Genomic DNA, 27,366 nt, shown 5'->3' with positions numbered 1-27,366 from the left:
CTGATTTCCAGCACAAAGTTGTAGAACATGAAACTGTAACTAGTCTGAAAAGTCCAGAAGGATATAGAGTAGCCAGACATGACTATAGTAACTGTGTTGGTCTACAGTAAAAAAGACCCCTCTCTTTGTGTCCCCTCTCTTTTTCAGACTAAACTCAAGTCAGTCATTTTTGAGCTAATTAGTACAGCAACTCTGGAATATGACAAAAGTAAATACATCTTCATTCCTTCCGATTCTGCGCCCATTGTAAAGGTAATGTAACTATTTCTAAATGTTTTTAACACCCTTTTAGGTGCTGCGTATGCACATACACATGTATGTCTGTAAATGACCAATCACATTAAAGTTTGATTTTCATTTTGTCATTTTAATGTACCCTCTCTAACCTTGCCTTTATAGCCACAGTCAGCAGTCAGCTAATGAATTTTGATATGCTAATATAGTATATGTCAAATGCTCATCTGCTTGAATCCATGCTTTTCATATATATTCTTGTCTTGCATACAGTAACTTAATATTTCATTTTCTGGTATGTAAAAACACAATTTGTTTTTGATAATGTTAATCTTGTCAGTTAAAATTTATCAAAAGGAAACATCGCTATGCAGTCCAGAGGGGTATTACACAAAAGCAAGATAAGGGATAGGCCTATGTTGGTTATCCTGGCTGAATTTTGCCTTGAGTTGGTTGCATGAAAGCAGGTTAAATCTGCCCCAGTCAAGTTACTATGGTCGCCACTTCACAGTTCACCTTTCGTGGACTTGGGGATTTCGTGAAATTGTGGATTTTTGCTAATTCATGGGTATTTTGCAGAACTTGATCTGTGGAAAATATATATATATTTGAGTTTTTACATTAAGAAATCCCAAAATGTATAAAAAATATATTTAAATATAATTTTAAAACTTAATTCTAACAATAAAGGAATGTTATAAATTATAAAATATTACACTTTACAGTAATAGTGCATATTTACTAAGTGGATGAATACACACAGAAAACAAGAAGCAACATCGCCAGCCTGAGACGCTACTTGCCTACATGACATTGTAAACAACATCACAATTTATAAAACCTTAAACTTTGATAAATATAGCATCCCTACTTCCCGAATTTTCGTTTATCGCGGGTGGTCCTGGAATGTAACACTCAGGATAAAACGAGGGAACACTATTGCCAAAAGTATTCACTCACCTTCCTTGACTCACACGTGAGCTTAAGTGACATCCCATTCCTAATCTATAGGGTTCAATATGACATTGGTCCACCCTTTGCAGCTAGAACAGCTTCAACTCCTCTGGGAGTTCTCCATCCAGAAGTGCATTTGTGAGGTTACATACTGATGTTGGATGATAAACACTCTCAATAAACGACAAACACCAAATCAGGAGTGGAATACGATGTACTCATTTGACTCTTTTTGCTCTTGCTTTCGTCTCTAACATTGTCATCCTATATCCTACAACGCATGTGCACCTTTCCTTTGTGTCCTATCGTGGTGCGTTAAATATCTTAACATTACTACAGACGTTACAAACAAGAAGGCCTGGCTCTCAGTCTCCGCTCTAATTCATCCCAAAGGAATCTTGCTTTGAATCTTGCTTTGTGCTCTGGTACACAGTCATGTTGGAAGAGGAAGGGGCCAGCTGTTCCCCCAAAGCATGGAATTGTGCAAAATGTCTTGGTATGCTGAACCATTCAGAGTTTCTTTCACTGGAACCAAGGGGCCAAGCCAAGCGCCTGAAAAACAACCCCACATCATAAGCACCCCTCCACCACTTACACTTACACTTAGTACAATGCAGTCAGACAAGTACCGGTCTCCTGGCAACCACCAAACCCAGACTCGTCTATCAGCTTGCCAGATGGAGAAGCGTGATTCGTCACTCCAGAGAACGTGCCTCCACTGCTCTAAAACCCCGTGGTGACATGCTTTACACCACTGCATCCGGCGCTTTGCATTGCACTTAGTGATGTATGGCTTGGATGGAACTTCTTGACTCATTCCATGAAGCTCTCTGTGCACTGTCCTTGAGCTAATCTGAAGACCACATGAAGTTTGGATGTCTGTAGTGGTTGACTCTGCAGAAAGTTGGCGACCTCTTTGCACTATGCGCTTCAGCATCTGCTGACCCTGCTCCATCAGTTTACGTGGTCTACCACTTCATGGCTGAGTTGCTATCTTTCCTAAATACTTCCATTCTCTTCCCCTCCTCTCTTCCATTGAGCTTCCCCTCCTTGAAAGACCAGCATCCACCACTGTTTCATTCTCTTAATATTCATCTGACACTATTTAGGAATATTTAGGAGGAAAATTCACAATTTGTTGCACAGGTGGCATCCTATCACAGTTCCATGGTGGAATTCACTGAGCTCCTGAGAGCAATCCATTCTTTCACAAATGTTTGTCAAAACAGTTTGCATGCCTAGGTGTTTAATTTTATACACCTGTGACCATGGAAGTGATTGGAACACCTGATTCTGATCATTTGGATGGATGAGCGAATACTTTTGGCAATATGGTGTATTTGGGGATTAACATATGAAGATAGGTCTTTATAGGCCTTAAAGCCAGGTTTATATTTAACGTATCGCAACTGGCGCAAGGTTACACACTCCAAAAATGACAGTCGTGGAGGCTCCGCTTTCAAACACTTTCAAACTATAATGCAGCATACGCTGCTGAGCGAGGAGGCGGACACAAATGCTGAGAGCAAGATTTAATGAAGAGAATTCCATATTCGTTGTCGTTGAAACAGGCACGGGTCATAACAGGACGGCAAGCCAAATACGACAGATAAATCGACATGACTAATAATACGGAACTTAAACACACACAGCAGGGAAACACTAAACAGGCAACAGGCATGAAAATGGGTCAGGGGTTAAAAAGGTGAGAAGACCGGGGGGCGGGGCATGTTGTGACGTCATGGGGATACGGCGACGGGGCGTTGACATGTGGGGAGGCGTTGACATGTGACGTCATGGGTATACTGCGACGGGGGGGGGGGGGGGGGGGGGGGGGGTTGGGGGTGGCTGCTGGTGTACGGGGATACAGCGACAGGTGATGCCAAATATTACGGAGCTCGTAAGGTGACATCATGTAAAAAATATAATAACGCGTGGCCACGACTTACTAACGCATGCGAATGACTTACTAACGCATGCGAACAAGATAATTAAGTATTACTTTATATAAAGCCAGGTTTACCTTCCTTGGGCAGTCAGTTCGCGAACATCCCTGGGATCTGCTTGCTTTGCTGTGAAAAAATAAACTTTGTTGCCGCGTGTGAAAGGCGACATTAGTATCTCGTTCCCACGCGTTAATAAGTTGTGGCCACACATTATTTATTTATTTTTTACATGATGTCACTTTACGGGCTCCGTAAAATATAGTAAAATCCATAAAAATTTTTTTTTTGACTGTCATGTCAATGGATTCAATGTAAACGCAATCCGTAAATGCAAGAAGCCGCTTTCGCCATTCCGGATGGCTCAGTCAAAACCATTACGTCTTAATGAACCAATAAATACATCAGCGGCGAAAATTATTGTAAAAATACCAGGGTTCACGTGTTTTTATTTTATAACATGAGCTAAAGCACAGGGTAGACTCAAACGACAAGAGTTTACAACTTCATCTTCAACCTTTTCAGCCCTGGTGCGAATGTGATCCTCACACGTCCCTGGATTCACCAGTTACAACTACAGACACACTAGAAAAAAATCTTGATTCTTATTTTATGTCACCGTTAACTACAACAGGGTTGACGCGAACTTAAATAGGTAGATAGATGGGCCTATTATCACAAGAGCTTGTGGTTAGATCTGACAGTGTTCAACGCTTTAGCGAACGGCAGTAACTTTGTTTTACCGCAAAATATGAAAACGATTGACCATTAATAACCCAATTAAATCCACCCAATTAAAATGTACGATCTGGTAAATGTAGTGGTAAATGTACGATGTGGTAAATGTAGTGGTAAATGTACGATCTGGTAAATGTAGTGGTAAATGTACGCTCTTCTGACTTGTCCGCGGTGTAGCACTAGGTCCTGCTTCTCGTCCCGCTTAGCATGAATAACATGAATGAAGAACGTTCGTATGATTGAAACGCTATTTGGCCTCTATGAAGGTTCTGGGCGGAAACTGCTGGCCACTGTCATTGAAATTGCCAATCTCGGAAGTGCTGTTTACTTATTAAGTCAATATGATAATTAAAATATATACATATAATCTCCCGACCCCCCCCCCCCCCCCCCAAACAAAAAACTCATCGGATCTACACGATTCACGTAGGTCACCCTTTTCAACTTCAAAACGGCGAATTTCGCCGAAAGGTGACAGATTTTCATGCCTGAGGCAAGAGCAAAGTAGCTACTAGATAGAACGAAACTCACAATGATCACAAAATCCACAAAATAACTGACTGGGACTATAAATACATAATTAGCAAGACACTGGTGGAAACACTGATGACACGGGCGTGGCAGACGGAGGGAAACTATGGAGGGAAACACTTTCAAGGTCCATTTTCAATATTTTCTAGCACCTTACAGCTGTAGTAAAAGCCCCTTACAGCTGTTTATACAAATACACATATACTCAAAGTGATTAATTCACCTTTCATTACATTAAAAGAGATGGTACCATGTTTGGTAATGGTAGATGTCATGGTAGGCCGGCCCAGATCCTCTGGGGAGACAACCATCTCACGCATCAAGTAAATGCTCCTGCCATCCTGCCTCACAGGTTCACGTGCCAGTTGTCTGTCCAAAATTCATGCAATTTGAAAATTCATGAGGAGTCTCGGGATGTAGCAGCCGTAGATTTTGCAGTATTACTGTGTATTGTCATTTTTCATTCTAGTTGACTAACTGCAAGTTTTTTTTTATTAGGGGTGTCTTCAACTAAGGATTTTCATAGTCAAATCTTATTAGTTAGATTTTCCCTTTAGTCGACTAATAGTCTAATCGGGTTTTTTTAAATCTAGAGCACCTTAAACGGGATCCCGTTCTCATTCAGGACGTTTTTCCACTTCAGAGTAAAAACCTAAAACACTCAGAAAAATGAATAAACATTGGCTTTATTCAGCTTTTATTTATTTATTTACTTTTTTTGTTGTTAATGTTCTCTAACGTTCATAAAAAAAATAGTCACCGTCAGTGCGCAGTGCGCATATTGAACTGTCAGACAGTGTCACGGAACAGCTCCGGACCCTTCTCTGTGGGCGTGTCATTATGTCGTCTGTGTGCAGTTATGTTCATGTTTGTACTTCCGTGGGTGTGGGTTGTTTGTGAGCGTGTTCGTTTGTTACACCTGTGCCTTGTCTCGAGGTCACGTGGGTCTGTGTAATTCACCTATTTAATGTGCGTTCGCGCAGTGTCGTGTGCTCGTCTTTGTCTAAAGCTATGTGTCAGCGTGAGTGAGTGTTTGTGTGCTACTTGCGCTCCGCACCAAGCTATTTCGTGTTGTGTCCAATAAATGTTGATTGTGCACGTGTCTGCCTCCTGCACCCAACGTTACAGACAGGCACTGTGCAAAATGTCAAAAATATTTAAAATAAAATATGCCTGCCTGAAAATATTAAAAAAATTGCCACACAACAGCAAAAAATTATAAGTAAAGGTTCAAGTAATGGGGTTTAAAAAGCAAACAACAACAAAAAAAATGTATAGGCGTACTTGCCGAGACGAGATGACACAACCGAAACGACAAACGGCTGAACTGTTTTTTTTTTTTTTTTTTTTTTTTTTATGGTATGGTTTTAAATGGTATGCCATGTTGGTTGTTGTCGTGTGAAATGAATAGTATTTTCAAAATACTCCCACATTTTTGAAGTTTTTTTTGTAGCCATTATAATCTCGGCAGATGCTGAAGATCCTGTAGCGTGTTCAGCTCCGCTCATTTGGATTGTGCAACTGCAGGGTGTGATTTATTAATGTGTAGTAAGGAAGATGCCTATTGTTAATGTGCACACATAATTTAAAAATATTTATTAATAGAAATTATGATGATTTTATTTGACAAAAGGTTATATATAATGAAAACAAAGACAATTCATAGCAGCATCCTTGGGCACCCCCATGCAGTTGGAATGGTACATTCAAGTATGACGTTCATAGTCGATTGGGGTATAGTCGACTATAGTCGAATCAGCAACTATTGCAGGTCACCCCAACTTTTTATATTCATTCATTTGTGGTAATTGAAATTACAAAATATGGCTGAGGAAGTGGCAAAGGTGGTTTAAATGAAGTCTGTGACAAGGGCAATATATTATATGGTCCAACTCCCGTTGACCTGTTTCCTCTTCATTACTGGATGTACTGGATGAGGAAACCCTCATTCTCAGATGAGCATTTTGGCATGATTAGACTGATTGTGTTCCATGTGCAGTAGTTTTGCTAAATGTACCTTGTATATAGCAGACAGTTTCTGAGGCTGGGACAGATTCAGACTGTCCCTCCCTGGATCTGCTCCATCACTGGCCTCCCATTATTGAAATGGAGCGCCAGCTCCTCTGCTGGGGTCAAATCCTAGTTTGGTGGCTGGCCCCATGTGCCAATTTAATGGACTTGTTTTTTTACTGCTACAATCATACAGACATTCCATATGTCAGCAGACAAATAAATCTATTCACCTCCTTTGTTCATTATTATCTACACTGACCAAGCAGCACTTGTTCAGCTGTCCTGGGATTTCCTTATTCTACTTTTATGCAATAGCACTCAGGACTTCAAAAATTTCATTACAGTGAGTGGGGAGTGAGGGGTGAGGGGGAGGGGGTGTTGCAGAGAGAGTGGTGCAAACGATGTGTAAACGAGAAGTCAAGCCAACAACGGAATGAGACAACAACCAACACAACTGACAGACATGCACACAGCAGACTGTAACTAAGGGTGCCTACACAAGGGGAGTTGTACCTATCCGTTACAATGTTAAAAGGCATTTTTAGATGTTCTCTGATGTTCTCTGAACTTTCACATTACTTCTGTCCCAGTTTTGTGAAATGATGAGAGCTACTTTAACACACCTGTATTAAATTTAAATGAGTAAAAAGATTGATGCATTCAAATTGACAAAGAAATTAAACTACTTCAAGAAATAACAACCTGCAGTGCTAACTGCAAGCATTTTGCATGTGTGTTAAAATGTCATTGTCAAGAGAGTTGAGTTTAATAAATTGAGAAATAGTAACTTACAATTACAAAATACAATACCTGGGCTGTATACAAAAGAAAGACCAGCAAACATACAGAAAATGAAGGAGACTAAACCAGGGACACATGAAATCAATTACAAGGGGCAGGATTACAAAATACCAGGCCAGGCAAACCAGACTGAAAACATGGAACATTACAGACGGGGGGCAGAGCCAGGCTTAACGACTGGTGGTATCTAAAAAAAAATTCTGGATCTTAAATATCAGTGAGTGGATTTTTTGTGAGTAAATTTACCCTTAAAATGTAAATGAACACACCAGCTTGATAATGCTATCTTTGGACATGATGTGCAGCTTGTCAGTCTGAAATCAGATTATTAGCATTAAACTATGTGAAATTCAGTTTGTTAGTCCTGCTTACTATCAGGCTACATTTTGATATTATATTTAATGTATTATTGTTTCTACAAAATTCTGGAACGTTTGCGCCAAAGACATTTGTCGATGTGTGTGTGTAGATTATTACCCAGGTGGAGGTGTATGAGGAGAAAAACATCCTTAAGGAGGTTGTTGGAGGTGCAGTAGGAGGCCTGCTGCTTCTGGCTCTCATCACTGCTGCTCTCTACAAGGTCACTGCAGCTCGCTATATTGAAATTTCCTGAATTCCTGTAATAATACATAAAAATCTGTTCATGTCTTACAGTACATTTTCTTGACTTGATGTGTCATTCTATAACAGGCTGGATTTTTCAAAAGCCGCTATAAGCAAATGTTGGATGATGCAGACACAGGGGCCGAGGGGCCTAAAGAAGAGGTGAAAGCACATGGAGAAGATTCAGCCGCTGCGCAGTGATCACCCTGCCTGAATTTGTCGAGCTGCCAATGTTGCAATCTGCCAATGTCAGTCGCTCAGTTCCCTTATAAAACATATATCTGCCAGCTGTTTCATGCATTTAAAAGCTTTAATTGCAAACTAGCTCAAAACTGAAAGTCGCTCTATATACACGTGTATATTTGTTATTACACTGTCTAAGATGTTTCTGGATACAAAACCCAATTTTGTGTTAATAATAAATTATTTCAAATGATTAAACAAACTGAAATAATTGACAATCATTTATGAACCTAATATTTATAATTGAGTATGAAGCCCAGAAGACAGCTTCTATGGACAAAATCGACATACTGGATGTGTTTGTAAACCAAACCCCCCTCCTGTTGCAATGTCAGACACTGACACAGTGGTGAGGCTGAAATGGATGCTGTCAGTCTGCTACAATCTAGGCAGGTGGTTGTGACAATGTGCATATAGTGAATGAAAGACAGAAAAAACACAAACTTTTCCTTGCTCCACACTTGCACAGCTGATGAAGGACCTCTCCCTAAAATTTCTCTGGAAACTTGTGTGTATGTGTACATTTTAGACTCAGGGGGTATGGACGTGCAATAAAGAGCAATATTTATTTACAAAATAAAGACACCAACACTAGGAGACCGAGGATGACATGGCCTTAGGACAAGATGTATGAACTAGAAGAAAGGATCAATGACAACAATAATGCAAGGGAATCTAGAGAGAACAAATTACAACAACGTCAGGAGACGCATGCACTACACTTCAGTAAACATGTATATTGTAGAACACGTAGAACTAGATTTGCATTTCCTGAAAGAAATACGAGAGACCTTGAAAGGTGTGCCCTGTTCTGACTAAGGTTATGGCTAATACCCTTGAGTGAGGAAGTATAATGTCAGTGTCCTGCCTGGGACCAAGATTTGAGTAGTGTGTGTATATTAAGCTGTGTATGGTCTGTGGGAATGTATCTGGTGTGTAGTGTTTATGTTGTATATGGTGTGTATTATGTATGCAGGTGTGTAGTGTGTATTGTGTTTATGATGTGTATGAAGGTGTGTACTGTAGTGTGTATGGTGTGTGTGTGTGAGAGAGAAAGAGAGAGAGAGAGAATGATGGTGAGTATACGGTAGTGCTGGGCGGTATGACCAAAATTCTATATCACAGTATTTTTCAAAATTATATCGGTTTCACGGTATTTGATGGTTTTTCCCCCCATGCATGATTTGTTAACCACATTGATTACAAAAAGAATTACTGCAGTAAAGTGGTTAAGAGTACCCTATTCCACTGTTAGAAAAATGTCTCCTCCTCTTGTATTACGTTGTAATTCCAGGACGAAACATGAGAGAATGTGAAGAAGTTAAGATTGGGCATTTTGAAAATAAACAACCATTAAATAATGTGAAAAAAAGCGACTTATTTCGAATCATTTCGAGTATACGTATAAATATTTAACTTAATTAAGTTTAACGTGCTGGGAAATATTGAAATGGACCTTTAAAGTGATGAACAAGTGCTTGAATTCCACCTTGTAGGCTAAAGGTGGATGAACCCTGTAAACGGAACGCGACCTCGACACAGCGGAGCCCCTGCGATTGCTACCCGTATTTTCCAGATTATAAACCCCTACTTATTCCCTCAGGCTTTGAACCATGCAGCTTATAATGAGGTGTGACTTTTCTGTAGATGTTTCTTCACCAGTCAGGGGTGGAGCAGAAAGTTAATCAGGTAGGACAAAGTTGTAAATCAAAGAAGAAAGTGCTCATTTTCATTTAGCACATGCAAGCAGCAGGCACGACGGATTTTTTTTTTTTCAAACGAATGTGTTGTGCCAAATTCCGACCCCCCTCATTTGCACAGGCATTAAGACGCTACAGATGATATTCAGGATATACAGTGATTATAACTTAGTTCATTGAGCACTCTAGTTTTGTCCTAACTAGATATTTAGACATAATACTGCTGTAATACTGCAAAGTCATGTGGTCAGATGTGGTCATGTGGTCAGATACACACTGGCTATAACTTCGGTATAGCCAGTGTGTATTTTATTTCAAATAATTAACACCCTTGAGCCAGTGTATCTTTGGACATAGATAATGCAGTTTGCTGTGATGGATAATTAAAGTTTAGCTCTTATTTATGCATAGAAACGTAAATCGACAATATAATCTGTAGCGTCTTTATGCGGATAAACGATAGTAGTCGGAATTTGCCACAACACCGGCTGAAAGCTAAAACGCACATGAAATACTACAGAAGTTCAGAAACTGGTCCTTTTTTTCTTTGGCAAAAGTTCCTTTGGGGCATCATATTTTACTTCAAAGTTTGGTAGAATTTGTAGTGTGGCTGGTTTATGAAAAATTCTTATGATAACAAAAATAAACACCGGTTTTCGGTGTGAACCGGTATACCGCCCAGCACTAGTATATGGCATAAAGCAGACCTGGGCAAACTACGGCCCGCGGGCCACATCCGGCCCGTTGTGCGTTCCTGTCTGGCCCGCGAGAGGCCAATCATAAATGAAACAAATATCTATGTCGTGCGTGCAATACAACTGTGACGCTTTTATTTTGAAAGCGCTACGTTTGTGTTAATTCCGTGTGGACGTACCTGCGTGTGTGTGTGAGCTGTGCGAGAACACTGTAGGTGATCAGCGACAAGTTAAGGCTGAATTTAAACTTTCGGGAGTGAACGTTGCACCTCGCGTGAACCTCCGCAAACGGCGGAAAATTTACGTGAGGAATGTTAATTGTGCATTGTGTTCCAGGTTTGAAAAGTGCTGGAATTTAGGCTAAAGTACTTGAAAATGCTTAACTGTATTTCGATTCACAACAAATAGCTGACTGAACAGGGGGGTATTCCAGAAAGCGGGTAAGTAAACTCAGAGTTAACGAAAGCTCAGGTTTTCCATTCCAGAAACCGAGCTTAGAGAGAACCTGAGTCAGCTGGGAAATATTGAAATGGACCTGGAAAGTGCCGTAGAAGTGCTTTAAAGCTAGGTTTAAGCCTGGTTTATACTTGACGCGAGCACTCACGTGAGCTTGGGTTGATACCCACGTGAGCACTTTGAAACAATAATCCATGCATTTATTACATCACGGCTGGATTACTGTAATGCACTTTATTTTGGAGTTAGCCAGTCCTCCCTCAAGCGACTCCAGTTGGTACAGAATGCTGCTGCCAGACTGCTGACTGGAGTGTGTAAGAGGGAGCACATAACTCCTGTTCTGGCCTCCCTCCACTGGCTGCCCGTGCAATTTAGAATTCATTTTAAGATTCTTTTATTTGTTTTTAAGGCATTAAATTGCCCCTCCTTACCTCTCTGAGCTTCTACATCCACACGCTCCCACTCGGTGCCTCAGGTCAGCTGATCAGTTGCTCCTGAAGGTGCCGAGGGCAAAGCGCAAGCTCAGAGGGGATCGAGCCTTTTCAACTGCTGCACCTAAACTGTGGAACGACCTACCTATCCATGTTAGACAGGCCCCATCTCTCACTGTTTTTAAAACTCGTCTTAAAACACATTTTTATTCCTTGGCTTTTAACTCCACATGAGACTTGAGTATTTTATGAGGTGTTGTTTTAAATAGTATGTATTAGAATATTTATAGTGGTCTGTGTTTTTATTGTATTTTGCTCTTCTTGTTTTTTAACTAATTGCACACTCTGTAAAGCACTTTGGTTCGGCTGATGCTGTTTTGTAAAGTGCTATATAAATAAAGTTGAGTTGAGTTGAGTTGAGTTGACACGGTGCGAGGGTCCGCGCAGCGAAAATGACTTAATTAAGCCTGGTTTAAGCCTGGTTTATACATGACGCGCCGCGAGTGGCGCGAGGGTCCGCGTGGCGAAAATGACGTAATCGCTGTGGCTCCGCCCGTGCGCGTGGGCCTCACGCGCTGTTCGCGAGGTCGTGCACCTCTCGAATTTTGTAACTTCGCGCGCGCGCCGCGCTTCAGCGCGATGGACAAAGTCATGTTTGCCGGGTTCATACACCTATACAAGGTGGAATTAAAGCACTTGTACGTCACTTTAAAGGTCCATTTCAGTATTTCCCAGCACGGTAAACTTAATCGAATTTTGTAACTTCGCGCACGCGCCGCGCTTCAGCGCAATGAACAAAGTCATGTTTGCAGGGTTCATACACCTTTACAAGGTGGAATATACGTCACTTTCAAGGTCCATTTCAATATTTCCCAGCACGTTAAACTTAATTAAGTTAAATATTTATACATGTATTCGAAATGATCCTAAATAATTCGCTTTTTTATCACATTATTTTATTGTTGTTTATTTTCAAAACGCCCAATCTTAACGTCTTCACGTTCTCTCATGTTTCGTCCTGGAATTACAAGAGGCTCGTATTTGTTAATGTAATACAAGAAAACTGTTCATTCAGATGGCTATTTGTTGTGAAACAAAGTAGTTACAATTTCAAAAATTTTCAAGTATTTAGCCTAAATTCCAGCACTTTTCAAATCTGAAACAAAAAGCAACATTAAAATTGGTCAGGTAAATGTTCCTTCCCCTGTTTTTGAGGGGTGTTTCTTTATACCAACACACATCGTTTTGGAGAACACTGCACAGAATGTGACGCGGCAAGTATAAACGCCTCCGCCGTTCGCGGAAGTTTGCGTGAGGTGGGCGGAGCCACTGTGATGATGTCATTATTGTTTGTGTGGCCCTCTGACACAATTCAGGTTTCTCAAGTGGCCCCTTGTAAAAATTAATTGCCCACCCCTGGCATAAAGGAAGGTGAGTGGGTGGGTGTACAACGGTGTGTGTATAAAGGTGTATATGTAGGTATGCTGACGAACCAACGTTCGATGCGAAAAATTCTGGCTCAGTAATGTGTTCCAAACTACGTTGTACTTTTGTAAGGGTGTCATATAACATCACTCCTCACCGCCTAGCAGGTGTATGTTTTTTTCCTGAATAATACTGTGAGTTCGTTAAGCACAACCCAGCCAATCATCAGGCACTATTTATAGTCAACTCTGAGGCGATTTCAGGTCGGGAGACCAGCGATAAGATACTTTGTTGTTTTCAAGCGGTCTGTTTTCTTCATCAACGCTCCGGACACCATCGAAATATATGTGGACCTAAAAATACAGCTTTTATCTCAATACTGACCAAATTTTATCGAAATCCGTGCAGGCGAAAGTATTTTACTAGACCGCGGAAAATAAGTAGTCATGATTGACATTGGTGTATCGAACGTCACGGTAGCTAGCAACTTTAGGCTAAAAGCGGTGTCTCGGTTTAACTCGTTCCCACAGTGTTTTCTTGAAATCGGTACTGATACCAGTGTTATGTAGTTTAATCTCATTGTTTTCTGATATAACTTGTTGTTAAATGGTAATATAGTTAACATCACTTCGAATTAGATTATGATTAATTAATAATTATGATTAATTAGAATTAGATTATGTGAATTTCAGTCCCACGACTTCTATTGTAATTAATGTATTATATTTTAATGTGATACATGATATTATAAATATCATAACTTTATATCATTATATAAATATCATTACTTTATCAATTCTAAACCAATTTTAAAAATTCAGGTATCATTTTAAAGGTCTATTTCAGCTCTGTCTAGATATGTGATTCTTTTTAAGCTTGGGGCTGTTTGAAAATTTGAACGAAAGTTGCGTGTGCGAGTGTCAATTGCTAAGCGGGAAGACCGCTAGCAACCGCGGACAATCTATAATAGTAGCAAAAACATAAAGGATGCAGCGCTTTGGTGCATGGCACTATAGTGAGCTATTTTTAAAACAAGCCCGCGGGCGACTCATGACGTGGGTGACCCCTGGTTTATTCAATATTGACGGCAGCCTAACTTTTTGATTGACAGCTAATTGAGCAATAGAACACGAGAGGGAGTGTGTTATCGTGAATATATGTACATGCCGTTACTTGACAACGCGTCCGCGGAGTGATACAGAGAACGAGAATACCGTGCTGTTACACACATAACTGCAGGGTTAGAACACTTCTCAACCAGTCGGATTGTGAACGAACGGTTGTATGATTGGCGAATGATCATTTAGTGTTAGAAGGGGAGGGACAACTGTGAATTTTGATTGGACATAAATTTAAGTAGATTTCTCGATGGGACCAATTAGGTTTACAAATTTATATGTAATTCATTGGCCCTTTGGCGAGCTACTTGGAAAGGGGTGGCGAGCTACTGGTAGCTCGCGAGCGACGTGTTGGAGACCCCTGGTGTACATGTTGCATATGTTGTGTCTATGAAGGTTTGCAGTGTGTATTGTGTGTATGACAACACATCCTTAGGTATGTGTGTGCATGTTTGGAGAGAAACATTCAATATCAGTTTTATTCAATGAGTAAAAAAAACCAATAAGTTATTCAGCGACCTGCTATGAGACCAGGTTCTGAGGCAGTAATAATAATCTTTATTTGTATAGCACTTTTCAGACATACATGCAACTCAAAGTGTTTTACAGAATAAATAAAAAGAAACATTAAAAGGAAGCAAAGAAGACAAAAATAAAATATTAAGAAATTAAAGATAAAAAGGAAACAAACACAATAAAATTATGAAATAAAGTGACAAATTATAAAATAATAGACAACATAATGTAATAAAGTAAATAAGATTGAGAGTTTCTTAACTAAAAGCAGATCTAAACAGGAAGGTTTTGAGACTCTTCTTGAAACAATGCAGGGATGAAATGCCTCTGAGCTCTTCAGGAAGAGAGTTCCAGAGCTTTGGGCCATAGTGGCTAAAAGCACCCTCGCCAATCTTTAATTGGCTTTTAGGAATCACCAGTAGATTACTGTTTAAAGACCCGAGAGACCTGACTGGAACATATCTAACCATCATTTCACTGAGGTAAAGAGGAGCAAGACCATGAAGACATTTAAAAACCATGACTAGAACCTTAAAATCTATTCTAAAGCTGACAGGTAACCAGTGAGTGGAGTGCAGGTGTAATATGATCTCTCTTTCTCCTGTGGGTCAGAACCCTTGCAGTCGTGTTCTGAACTCGCTGTAGTTGAGAAATATAGAGCTCTTGGAAGAGCAGATAGAACAGCGTTACAATAATCTAGCAGCCTGCCACCTGCTAAATCTGGTCTCCACAGTGAATGCCGATAAGGCAACTTCAAATGATTCGTACAAACGGCTGTCAAGATCAACATTTTCAAAATGTTATGCACTGTGGAATAAGTGCGGACGAGCTACAACTGCTGCAGAGATGGTGGAAGATGTGTGCAAAATTCAGCTAATCCATCCCAATGCAACAAGGTGGAATTCATTGCTTCTTGCAGTCGAGAGAATCCTGGGCATTGTGAAAGATCAGGGAGAGGGAGCTCTGAGGACCCTATTCACTGCACTCAAGTTGCCCATGTAAGTACTATTTTTGGACATTCTGCATGCTTTCTCTGCTTCAAATGTATTTTTGTTTGTGAAATTCTTCATAATCTGTAAGAATTGTGCTACACCAGTAAAGTTATTATTATAAACATTATTACAGACTTGAAGCCCACAAGAAAGACATCACATACTACATCTATACATAACATTACAGTATAATAGACATATATTTTTAAAGGAAGGCTGATATGCACTCATACCAGTGTTCCCCTGATCATAGACGAATAAGCTTCTGAACATTAAGTTAATTTCGAGAGCGGTCCAGCTTGCTCATGAACTTGCAAGGTTCCTCAGCTGGGCCATAAAAATGGTTAAATTTGGAGTATGTATCAATCCCAACATTGCATGGAGATCATCTATGATTCTATGATGGGCCTAAAAGCTAAAAGTTGTAACCCATGCATACAGCACAGTACTTTGAGACACACACACACACACACACAGTTAAACATGTGACCCCATTAATTGATGTTGTCGTTGTCTTTTAGATTGAGCTCAGTTGAAATTGCCTTTCTGGAGGAGTATGCCAGAACCATGGGACCAGTCAGCAAAGCCCTCAACATTCTTCAAGGAGAAAGTGATGTTCAGATGGGATGGCTCCTGCCTACTTTGACGCTCCTCATCACAAAGCTCGACAAAATCCGCATCACTAGCAGATACTGCAAGCCATTGGTGGATGCCGTTCAAGAGGGCCTGCAGCACCGCTTTGCAGACATGCTTGTGGAACTGGAATTCATTGCTGCTGCCATCCTTGTCCCAAAGTTTAAGACATCATGGACGTGTGACGAAGACCTCATACAACGAGGCAAGTCAACATTTAATTATCCTTTTTTATGCCAGAAAAGGAGTAATGTTAGTCTCACACGCACACACACACACACACACACACACACACACACACACACACACACACACACACAGATTAATAATCTAATTATTTATTGACATGTCTATTTCAGGCATGGATTACATCAAGGGCCATCTGGAAGAAGACTCTGCCCACCTGTCCCCAGCTAATGGTTCCAGTGAATCGGATGATGAGGACTTCTTTGCTAGCTTCAAGAAGTCTGCTGGTCAAGAAGGTGTGAAGCAATTGGAGGGTTACCTTGCCTCAAAGATTGACCACAAGGATGTACTGAAGTCGTACCCTGCTGTATGCAGGCTGTCTTTGAAGCTTAACACGGCCTTGCCTGCATCAGCAGCGTGTGAGCGCCTGTTCAGTACAGCAGGGCTCATTTTCAGTCCTAGGCGAGCACGGCTAGATGCAAAAAACTTTGAAAACCAGCTCTTACTGAAGAGGAATAGAACGTTTTTGAGTTGAGGTTGGTCAATTTCTATGTAGCCATGTAAGTACACCCCTCACATTTTTGCAGATTTGTAAGTCTATCTTTTCATGGGACAACATGGCTGTAATTAGTGAAATTTCAGTGAAAAATTAATTGAAGCGGTTATATAAGTTGCATGATGGCTACTGTTAACTTTAATGTTGTCCCATAAAAAGATAAACTTACAAATCTGCGGAAATGTAAGGGGTGGGTGTACTTCTGTGACACGCTGTATGCAGCCCATCCATCCACATATTCAGTTTACCCAAACATGCCTACAACCCTTCCACACACACACACACACACACACACACACACTTAAGTGTTTTGTTATTAGTTTTTTGACAACTGAAAAATGAAAAACAAAATAATGAAACTTGAATGAATGCTTTTTTTTGTTGTTGCTCCAAAAGCACTTGGTCTTACTTAAAAATAATATCGTTTTGAGTATTTTGTGTTTGCTAGGCAAATGTAAGGCACTGTTTCGTTGTTCACCTGTTGATCGAGTAGACCTAGGGGTTTTGATGTGACACTAAGAAAAAATGTTTTACTTTTATTACTTAAGTATTTTTGAAGGCAGATACTTTTGTACTTCTACTCAAGTAAACAATTGAGGTGAATACTTTTACTTGAGTAATATTCAATGCAAGGTAACTGTACTTTTACTCAAGTACATAATTGGTGTACTTCGTCCACCACTGCCTGTTCTAGAGAAATATAAAGTTGAGTGTCATCTGCATATTGATGATAACTAATACCATGTTTATTAATTATATGTGGTAATGGAAGCAAATATAGGTTGAATAGTAACGGCCCAAGAATTGATCCTTGGGGGATGCCACAAGTTATTTCTTGACGTGTGGAGGAAGAGGTACCTAATGCTACATAGTAATCATGCCCAGTCTAAGACTAAGCCACTAAGGCCTACCCAACTCTGTAGTCGATCAAGAAGTATTTCATGATCAACGGTGTCAAAAGCGGTGCTTAAATCTAGCAGAAAAAGGACTGAGAGTTTGCCTGCATCCTTATTCAATCTCAAGTCATTTACTACCTTAACTAGGGCTGTTTCAGTGCTGTGGAGAGCTCTGAAACCAGATTGAAAAGTGTCATTTATTTGATTTACTTTGACAATCATTCAACTGGATTGTAGGATCAAGATTTCTGTTCTTTAATAGTGGTTTAACCATTGCAGTTTTAAAAATGTTAGGGAATTCTCCCAATTGCAGAGACTGATTAACAATTGTTAGAACTTCATTAACTAATGAGCTCAGAACCTGCTTGAAAAAGCATGTTGGTAAAGGGTCCAGTTCACAAGTAGAGGATTTTAGTGATGAAATCACATCAAGTAGTGTTACCATGTCAACTTCTTGGAAATAAGACATATTGAAGTTAGGCTGAGTAACTGATATAAGGGTTGATAGTCTATTAGTGCTTGTTGCTATGTTCTGCCTTACACTAGTAATCTTGTCCCTAAAAAATATTGCAAAGTCATCACATTTTTCAACTGAAACAGGAGGAGGTGGGGTTTACTAGCTGATCTATACTTCTGAACAAGACAGCTGAGTTATTACTGGATGAATTGACACTCTCACCCACATTCCCCTTCCCATCTCTTTGCCCTAAGTAAACATTGCTCTGGCTACCTAGATCTCTCTGTGTGTCTCTCTCTCACACAAACACACACACCTTTATACCTACATGTATGTATAGTTTCTATGTATGCTTATGTATGTACAGTGATGTCAGTAACGCGTTACTTAGTAATCTTACCACTTTTTTCGGTAACGAGTAATATAACGCGCTACTATTTCCAGTCCAGTAATCAGATTAAAGTTACTTATCCAAATAACTGTGCGTTACTATTTTTATTTTCCCTAGTAAAAATATATATATTTGCTTTCTTCTTGGCTCAGTTCTACGGTAGCACTCGACTCCGCGCGCTGTGCGCGATCCTGTGAGAGCGTGAGCGCATTTTACAAGTCATTCTGTGCAGTGTTGTCCATAACGATATGTGGTAGTATAAAGAAACACCCCTCAAAAACAGGGAAAGGAACATTTACCTGACGAATTTTAATGTTGCACTGTGTTCCACGTTTGAAAAGTGCTGGAATTTTGACTAACATCGCCTACTTTAAAATGCTTGAAATTGTAATGGTATTTCGTTTCACAAGCTGTCTGACTGAACAGTTCGCTTGTATTACGTTTACAAATAAATTTACAAATAATACCGCGCAGCTACACAAATGTAATGTCAGGAAATACTGTAGCGACTACTACTCGTCACGGTGAATTACCTAACGGACAGACACTTGACCACTCAATGTGTCCTAGCCCTTTAAGTGACACTGGGGGGGCTGCGCACGCCAGGGGTGCAGCATGTCGCTACCCAATCCAAACCGGAAACCCAATTTTGACTGCGCATGCGCGGAATTTATCCAATTTATCCCGCCCTTTCCGTTTTACGACGCTCTTCTTTGAGAGTGTTGGAAAGTAGTTGGCTAGGTGGTCGTGGTTGTCTTGTTATCTGCGACAATGAAAACATTCGAATTTTATCGTGCCGTTCAGGTAAAATAGTTAATACAGTTATTTATCCGTGCAGGCTAATCAGTTATTAAATATGTTTGCTATTTGGTTTTGCAGGATTATTTCCTGAAAGGTGAGTTTGCTTCCACCGTGGGGAGCAGAGACCGGGTGAGAATACGGTTAGCAGCTTCCAGCTTCATGCTTAAAGGCAGGTTTAAGTTACCTATACTTGTTTTCCACAAATGAACCTTTATACATAGTTCTAACCGCAAATGCTTTTTATTTAAACAGAAATGTGTTCATTACTTAATTTTTTTCTACAGAGAACAGACTTTTCTACACAGGCCAGAGCAGGCGTTACATGCGCTTGGTCGTGCTGTCGGAGGACGAGAAAAGATCTGTTCTGATGGAGTGCCACAATAACCCTGGTACTGGAAACCATAATGGCGTCAGGGGTACCAGAAACAGGGTCATTGCTGGCTATTACTGGTCTACGCTAAATAAAGATGTCACTGATTGGGTAATGTATTGCAGCTATTATGTTTTAGTACTTACACTTGCAATCCAAGTGTTTCAATTTGGCAAACAGTTTTCTATCTGTATTAAGTTCTCTGTGAACATTTAGTGAACATCTTCATTAACTTAATTGTTAGTAAGTAAATTAAGTGTAAATGCTGATCATTACATAAGAGGTATTTGCTCAGTAAGCAAAAAAGGTTATTTTTTGTTTTAGTAATCAATAGATCATAGGACTATTGCAATATTTTGATTATATTGCACTCCCTTATTAAAGATGCATTTTAAAAACCACTTGTTCTGCATTTTGTTTTTAGGTCAAATGTTGCCATCGCTGCCAGATGAATGATCCCATTAAAACTGTTGTCCCTGTTTTACATTCTATTAAGGTGCTGTTTACAACATCATTGCAGTCAAGGTTTTACAATTATTTAAATAGGCTAAACACTCATATTTGTATAGGTGAAGGAAGCCTGGGAGGTACTTGGCTTGGATTTAATTGGACCACTACCCAAAACTGCACATGGCAACATTTATGCTTTGACCATGACTGACCTATATACAAAATGGGTTATTGCTGAGCCTCTGCAATAAAAAACAGCGAGTGAGGTGTCCTTGGTGATGATTAACAAGTTGTACATGTTTGGTATGCCCAGGAAAATTATCACAGACCAAGGCAAAGAGTTTGTCAATGGGGTAAGGACTTTGTCACACTTTAAATATAAATTGTTTTCCTTTACCTGTATTGTCTTTGCTTTACATGCAGTGCAATGTTTAAATCTGAAAATATATTAAATCTAATTTGTCCACAGCTCAATGACCAAATATTCACAATGATGAATATTAAACACGCTGTGTCCAGTGCCTATCATCCTCAGACCAATGGCCAGGTAACTTGTACTATATTTGTGTGCTTTTTATGTATTGTTGCTACAGTGTTTACTCACAGATTAATATGTACAGGATGAACGGACAAACCAAAACATCAAACGTGCTCTGAGAAAATATGTAAATGAGAATCACAATGACTGGGACATTCACCTACCAGCTGTGGTATATGGCATCAACACTGCCAAGCAGGTTTGCATACATAAAATTATGTCTATAATATCAACCTAAAAGGATGGAATGATTATAAGTCTGTGAATTAAAAGTTAATTATTATAGCAAATAACAGTGTAAACTTTTTTGTTTTTTTTTTTTCTTTCTTTTTTTATTGCAATTTTATTTCCAGAGCTCTACCAGGTACAGCCCCTATTTTCTGATGTTTCACCGGCACCCTCGTCTGCCTGAAGTCATCAATGCCTCTCCTATGGGAGATGACTTTGAGGTTGCTGACCCAGAAGATGACATTAATGGGAAAGTTACAGAAATGAAGATCCTTAATGAAAAGGTTTGCATGAAAACTTTACCATAATCTTTGTTACTGTTGTACATGTGTTGTTTTATGAGTGATTATTTTTGTAGGTCCTTAGCAATATAGAGGCAGCGCAGAGGAAGCAGCAAAAGACCTTTGGAGACCGGAAGCAAAAGTCTGCCAAGGTATTTGCAGCCAACACTGGGGACGAGGTTCTTATTTCCCACGACTCTAAGAAGCGCCGCACTGGAGACAGTCTTGGAAGTCTGCACCAAGGACCATATACTGTGTTGGACGTTTCAAAAGGTGTAGCCACTCTGCAAAAGGGTGTCTCTTCGGTCCAGAAGGTCAACATATCTAGACTTCGACCATATAAAAGATTAACAAGTAAGTGTTAGAAATACAAAATGAAAATTTTATGGAAAAAATATGAATAGTGTATATTACAAAACAAGATGAGAGTTAAGACATTATTAAATACAGAACCATTCCATTGACTGATTATCTTGCATGAGGCAACATGGATACACAGTGTCACTTTTCGTACTATCAGATGTACCGACTGAGAGGACATATTTGCGGGACCATTGCTATCCTCAGCTGGAATGGCAGGTGGAACACCCATATGCTCTCTCGGGTCTGCATTGGGAGAAAGACCTGAACCCTCTTCAAGATGAGCTGGTTAGCAGTGTGTCCATTCTGCAGTGTTACATTTTATTGTCATGTTGATGACTTACAGTTGTTGATCTTGATATTTAGCTTCACTATGTCCTGGATATTAACCGTCCATCAAATGAACTGATCGTGAAGGATGGTGTTACCTGTCTGACACATGAGGACTTTTGGAGCCTGGGATTGAGTCGGTGCATGGAGTCAAATGTGAGCATTTTAAATGTGACACATCTTGGTGTATTACATTATAAATTTATCCTATACACATGACTTGTATCATCAAAACTGTTGTCTGTGATAATTTCCAGATTGGAAATGCATGCCTTAGGATTGTGGAAGAAGCAGCACGGAAACACGTAACTGCTTGTCCTATTTTTAATACTGAGGCTCCCTAAATATCTCTTTATTTTGCATTTGGACATATTTGTAATCTTTGTACTGTATAGGGAAAAGATGTTTATATTTCGGACCTCTACGTTGTTGCTACATGGAAAGACAAACATGCAGACCCACAGCTCAGTTTGCCGGTAGGTTTAGTTGCGGTATTTCTTTTACTACTAATGAGAGCTATTTTTAGGATAAGATGTGTATGCAGTGTTGCATCTGACCGTGCCAATGTTTGTACTTTCTCTTTACTACCAGGAAAGCATCAGGTCAAAAGATGCCATTCTTTTTCCTTCCTGGAGTAGGCAGCAGGATCAAGCAGATCACTATTTACTCTGTGTTGAGTGCAGTTTTGAAACATTGATTTTAGCTTTCGTTGGAAGTTGGTTTATTGTTTTATATTTATTTTGGAAATATGAATTTCAGGTGATATTAGTACCACAGAGGGAAATTTTTTTTCTTGATTCTCTTCGTCCAAATGGCTTTGGAGATGATGTCTACAAAACAGTATTTAGGTTGAAATTAAGAATAACTGTTTTGACTTTGTCCTAAGGCAGTGTTTTTCATATTTTTGCCCAAAAAGTGACATTAAAGGAGGGAGGGGGGTGGGGGGGTCAGGTGGGGAAAAAAAATTTAAACATTAATTAACCAATATTTAAAAGCATCTTACAGAAATTGCTAGTTAGCGAGAAGCTAGTAGCTCAACAGCTATGCAGTGAAAAAACACTGTTTTGGAGACAAACTTGTTCGTGTGTCTAAGGTTTTGCGAGAGCCTCGTTCTCAGGCTCCGAGTTTTAGGTGGTTCTTGTTCCGCGTTTCAAGCAGAGCCTCATTCTTAGGAAACAGATTTCAGACAGAGCCTTGTTCTTAGGCTCTAGGTTTATGTGCAGCCTTGTTCTCAGGCATTAGGTTTCGAGCACAGCCTTGTTCAAACGCTACAGCATTCATGCAAAGCCTCGTTCTTAGGCTTCCACAATGATCATTTATTTACAGATAAAATGATTGTGTTTTTTTCTGTATTGCCAGAACAATTGCAAGCTTAATTGATCCTAACCCCTGGACTGAGAAAACAGGAAAAGACATTAAAGTAAGTTTTAATGTGTATAACTGTGGAAATCATGTGGTTACACATTTCTTATTTCATCCATTTTATTACTTAATGCTGTAGCTTTAACTAACTCATATAAAAGCGACATCCATTTCTCCAGAACTTTCCACGACAGACTGGACCAGATTCCTGTGGCATCTTTATGTTGATGGTAAAAATGTGTAATTTTTCTACACTTTCATGTATAAAAGTTACTGTTTACCGTTACTGTAAATTTATTGGGTTTTTTTAATGTATATTAGTATGCACTGTGCCTCTGCACCTCTGCCCCATGTACCTTCACAGAGGTAAGTCTAAGCACATTTAACCAACTCCGTAATCAAACTACTAATAAATTTGACTGTTGCCATGCTTTTGTTTAAAGAGTGATATGCCACTAATCCGTCGATGGTGGTGTGTTCAGCTAATGGAGAGATTTTCCATCGAGGGGTATGAATTACATTAGTGGTAATGTTTTTAGTATTTATGTAAGTTTTTATTTATGTAAATTTTTGGTTGTTTAAAATGATGTTAATTTTACTCCAAGACATGGACAGAGGTTTGCCTACTGGGCAGAAGAAGCCCCTCTTTTACTAAAGGGGAACTTGGAGCCTCTCTTCAGGGTGCCAAGGTCCACTGTTGGTCCACTTCAGTCAGATGGACTAGCTGAAAGTGACAGCACTGCAAAAAATAACAGCAACGTAAGTTATGTTTTATTTGACGTATTGAATATAAAAGTATATAAAAGTCACCTACCAAATATTCTTTTTAACGTATTGCTTTTGGGGATTTTCTTTATTTCATATAGCAACCACGCATCATGAGGGACCTCAAAAGAGCTTTGTGTTGGATTCACAGCCACACAGAACTCTTTGCTGGGAAGGTGACTGAGCCTGCTGTGATGAAAATGAGTGCTGAGGATCAACAGAATGCTCTTGAGGCTTTGAGTGAGCTTGAGAATGGATGTGAGGAGTCAAGGGATCCATTTACCTTTACTTTTGAACTCCAGGAGGACATGGAAACGTTTCTTTGTAATTGTGCTGATCTAATGGGCCTTAAGGTTAATTCAATGTTTTTGTAGTTGTATTTTGTTGTTGTTTTCAAAAAGCTTTTTTGTTTTATTATAAAGTCGTGGCTTCTTTTTTTTTTAACCCCACTGTCACGGTACGGCAGGCCCCCTACTGGTCGCCCCCATCTACAGCGGCAGCTGTCCTGTAATCGTTGTGTTGTGTGCGTCCCTCAGGTGGGCGGAGCCCGTGATCCGTCCCACCTGGGGGTCGTTTGTTCGTCTATATATGTCTTGTCTTTGTACCAGTTGACCGCTGGTTATTATATCCTTAATTCGGATCCAAGTCACGGGTTTTTGGTTTGCGCACTTTCTTCATTAAACCATACTTTTTCCCTGACACTTGGCGTGATCGCTTCCATTTTATTTCGCTCACCCTGCCCGTCACACCAACATAAATGCCAATTTTTTTCTCCAAAACACATTGCAGTTACACATGTATTGTTATACAAGTTAATAGATTAAACACAGTTGTACACTGCTCAATAAAAAACAAGTCAAAATGAGGCTCAGTATTGTGTGTGGCCTCCACGTGCCTGTATGACCTCCCTACAACGCCTGGGCATGCTCCTGATGAGGTGGCGGATGGTCTCCTGAGGGATCTCCTCCCAGACCTGGACTAAAGCATCCGCCCACTCCTGGACAGTCTGTGGTGCAACGTGACGTTGGTGGATGGAGCGAGACATGATGTCCCAGATGTGCTCAATCGGATTCAGGTCTGGGGAACGGGCGGGCCAGTCCATAGCTTCAATGCCTTCATCTTGCAGGAACTGCTGACACACTCCAGCCACATGAGGTCTAGCATTGTCCTGCATTAGGAGGAACCCAGGGCCAACCGCACCAGCACATGGTCTCACAAGGGGTCTGAGGATCTCATCTCGGTACCTAATGGCAGTCAGGCTACCTCTGGTGAGCATATGGAGGGCTGTGCGTCCCTCCAAAGAAATGCCACTCCACACCATTACTGACCCACTGACAAACCGGTCATGCTGAAGGATGTTGCAGGCAGCAGATCGCTCTCCACGGCGTCTCCAGACTGTCACGTCTGTCACATGTGCTCATTGTGAACCTGCTTTCATCTGTGAAGAGCAAAAGGCGCCAGTGGAGAATTTGCCAATCCTGGTGTTCTCTGGCAAATGCCAAGCGTCCTGCACGGTGTTGGGCTGTGAGCACAACCCCCATCTGTGGACGTCAGGCCCTCATACCATCCTCATGGAGTCGGTTTCTAACTGTTTGTGCAGACACATGCACATTTGTGGCCTGCTGGAGGTCATTTTGCAGGGCTCTGGCAGTGCTCCTCCTGTTCCTTCTTGCACAAAGGCGGAGGTAGCGGTCCTGCTGCTGGGTTGTTGCCCTCCTACGGCCTCCCCCACGTCTCCTGGTGTACTGGCCTGTCTCCTGGTAGCGCCTCCAGCCTCTGGCCACTACGCTGACAGACACAGCACACCTTCTTGCCACAGCTCGCATTGATGTGCCATCCTGGATGAGCTGCACTACCTGAGCCACTTGTGTGGGTTGTAGAGTCTGTCTCATGCTTCATGTGAAAGGACCACCAACATTCAAAAGTGACCAAAACATCAGCCAGAAAGCATAGGTACTGAGAAGTGGTCTGTGTTCCCCACCTGCAGAACCACTCCTTTATAGGGGGGGGGGGGGGGGGGGGGGGGGGGGGGGGCTTGCTAATTGCCTCTCATTTCTACCTGTTGTCTATTCCATTTGCACAACAGCAGTTGAAATTGATTCACAATCAGTGTTGCTTCCTAACTGAACAGGTTGGTTTCACAGAAGTGTGGTTGACTTGGAGTTATATTGTGTTGTTTAAGTGTTCTCTTTATTTTTTTGAGCAGTGTATTACATATGATGGACTTCTGTGACAATAAACACTTTTGAATCCTGAATGAGCTTTTAAACTACACACACACACACACACACACACACACACACAATATCTAAATGTTAATAAGGTACTGTCTGTTTTTTTTGTATTGTTCCCTAGTGACCAAACACTCCTCCTGATACAGATTATACTTTTTTAGTATAGATGTTTAGGACATGCTTTAGGTTAAATTAGTGGCCATTAATAGTGATGTTAAATGAAACCAAATAAACAAACAAACTCTTTTAGTAAGCATGAATAAACAAAGCTAAATATGCAACATTTCTGTAGCTTTGGGTAGTATAGGTTATGATTTATGGTATTTAATCTAGAAATAATGTCAAATTATTGAGAAGCACGCTCTCAATGGGTTAAAGCAGGGGTCGACAACCTTTGAGACATGGCGTGCCAACTTTAACATGTCTAGTCAATGAGTGTGCCACTGTGGCGGCGAATTGAAATTGTTGACCCGGGGGGGGGGGGGGGGGGGGGGGGGGGTGTAAATGGACACAAATTAAGCATTATATCGCGATCGATCGCCAAGTATAAATGCCTCCGCCGTTCGCGCGAGGTGTGCGTGCGGAGTCGCGCGCTACGGTCACTCGCGAAAGTATAATCCATTAATATAATAATTTATATTAATTTATCATTTTTTTGCTGATGCTGGTCCAGCGTGCTGCGTGCCAGTGATTATGCCTCGGCGTGCCAACGGTGGCACGCGTGCCATAGGTTGCCGACCCCTGGGTTAAAGCAACAAAATTATTACAAAATTATTTGGAATGCTGATTTTATAAGTACTTAAAAATATATATTTAAAACTTTTAAAATATTTTTAAAACTAAGTTAATAATTATAACGAATGCACATATAAGCATTTATCATAGCATTGGTTTTCACGCGTTTTTATTGTAAAATATTCCAATTCAAGTGTCTAGTTTGACGCGCATGCGTAGTCCAAATTGGGTATGCCGTATTCGTGCAGCAGTAGCCGTAAGACTTATCGGAAATGACGTACAATTCCGCGCATGCGCAGTCAAAATTGGGTTTCCGGTTTGGATTGGGTAGCGACAAGTGGGGAAGAGGGGAGAGAGCGAACAGTGCTGTTGTTCAGTTGCGTTATCAATAAAGTTTCCC

The 27,366-nt window shown here is 40.5% G+C and overlaps 2 protein-coding genes across 8 annotated transcripts in view; both read left to right on the top strand.

Annotated features, from left to right (window-relative positions):
- Positions 1 to 8,242, top strand: part of LOC143510880 (integrin alpha-X-like) — a 39,307-nt gene extending 31,065 nt beyond the window's left edge. Inside the window, exons 28-30 of one of the 2 annotated variants that reach the window (XM_077000727.1) lie at positions 148 to 252; positions 7,684 to 7,794; positions 7,905 to 8,242. In XM_077000727.1, coding sequence (XP_076856842.1) covers positions 148 to 252; positions 7,684 to 7,794; positions 7,905 to 8,018 — 330 coding nt within the window. In that variant the 3' untranslated portion in view covers positions 8,019 to 8,242. The remainder of the gene's footprint in view (positions 1 to 147; positions 253 to 7,683; positions 7,795 to 7,904) is intronic. The other variant, XM_077000728.1, reaches the window with a different exon arrangement.
- Positions 8,243 to 15,925: 7,683 nt separating this feature from the next.
- Positions 15,926 to 24,438, top strand: LOC143510878 (uncharacterized). Of its 6 annotated transcripts, XM_077000719.1 has the most exons (21): positions 15,926 to 16,231; positions 16,386 to 16,748; positions 19,392 to 19,482; positions 19,598 to 19,794; positions 20,108 to 20,179; positions 20,253 to 20,486; positions 20,603 to 20,680; positions 20,754 to 20,870; positions 21,025 to 21,183; positions 21,258 to 21,534; positions 21,701 to 21,828; positions 21,907 to 22,026; positions 22,128 to 22,175; positions 22,266 to 22,346; positions 22,462 to 22,718; positions 23,230 to 23,290; positions 23,412 to 23,462; positions 23,554 to 23,598; positions 23,676 to 23,740; positions 23,838 to 23,991; positions 24,099 to 24,438. In XM_077000719.1, the coding sequence occupies exons 6-21, from the start codon at positions 20,412 to 20,414 to the stop codon at positions 24,369 to 24,371; spliced, it is 1,989 nt and encodes a 662-aa protein (XP_076856834.1). In that variant the 5' UTR covers positions 15,926 to 16,231; positions 16,386 to 16,748; positions 19,392 to 19,482; positions 19,598 to 19,794; positions 20,108 to 20,179; positions 20,253 to 20,411; the 3' UTR covers positions 24,372 to 24,438. The 6 variants fall into 6 exon arrangements, with proteins under 6 accessions (XP_076856834.1, XP_076856833.1, XP_076856832.1 ...); XM_077000718.1 differs by having other exon boundaries at positions 19,598 to 20,179; XM_077000723.1 differs by having other exon boundaries at positions 15,928 to 16,231; positions 19,598 to 20,486; positions 22,462 to 22,542; positions 22,630 to 22,718.
- The last annotated feature ends 2,928 nt before the right edge of the window (positions 24,439 to 27,366 follow it).

The sequence above is a fragment of the Brachyhypopomus gauderio genome, chromosome 3, assembly GCF_052324685.1.
Source record: "Brachyhypopomus gauderio isolate BG-103 chromosome 3, BGAUD_0.2, whole genome shotgun sequence".
In the NCBI taxonomy this organism is placed as follows: Eukaryota; Metazoa; Chordata; class Actinopteri; order Gymnotiformes; family Hypopomidae; genus Brachyhypopomus; species Brachyhypopomus gauderio.
This window is presented reverse-complemented; position numbering and strand designations above follow the sequence as displayed.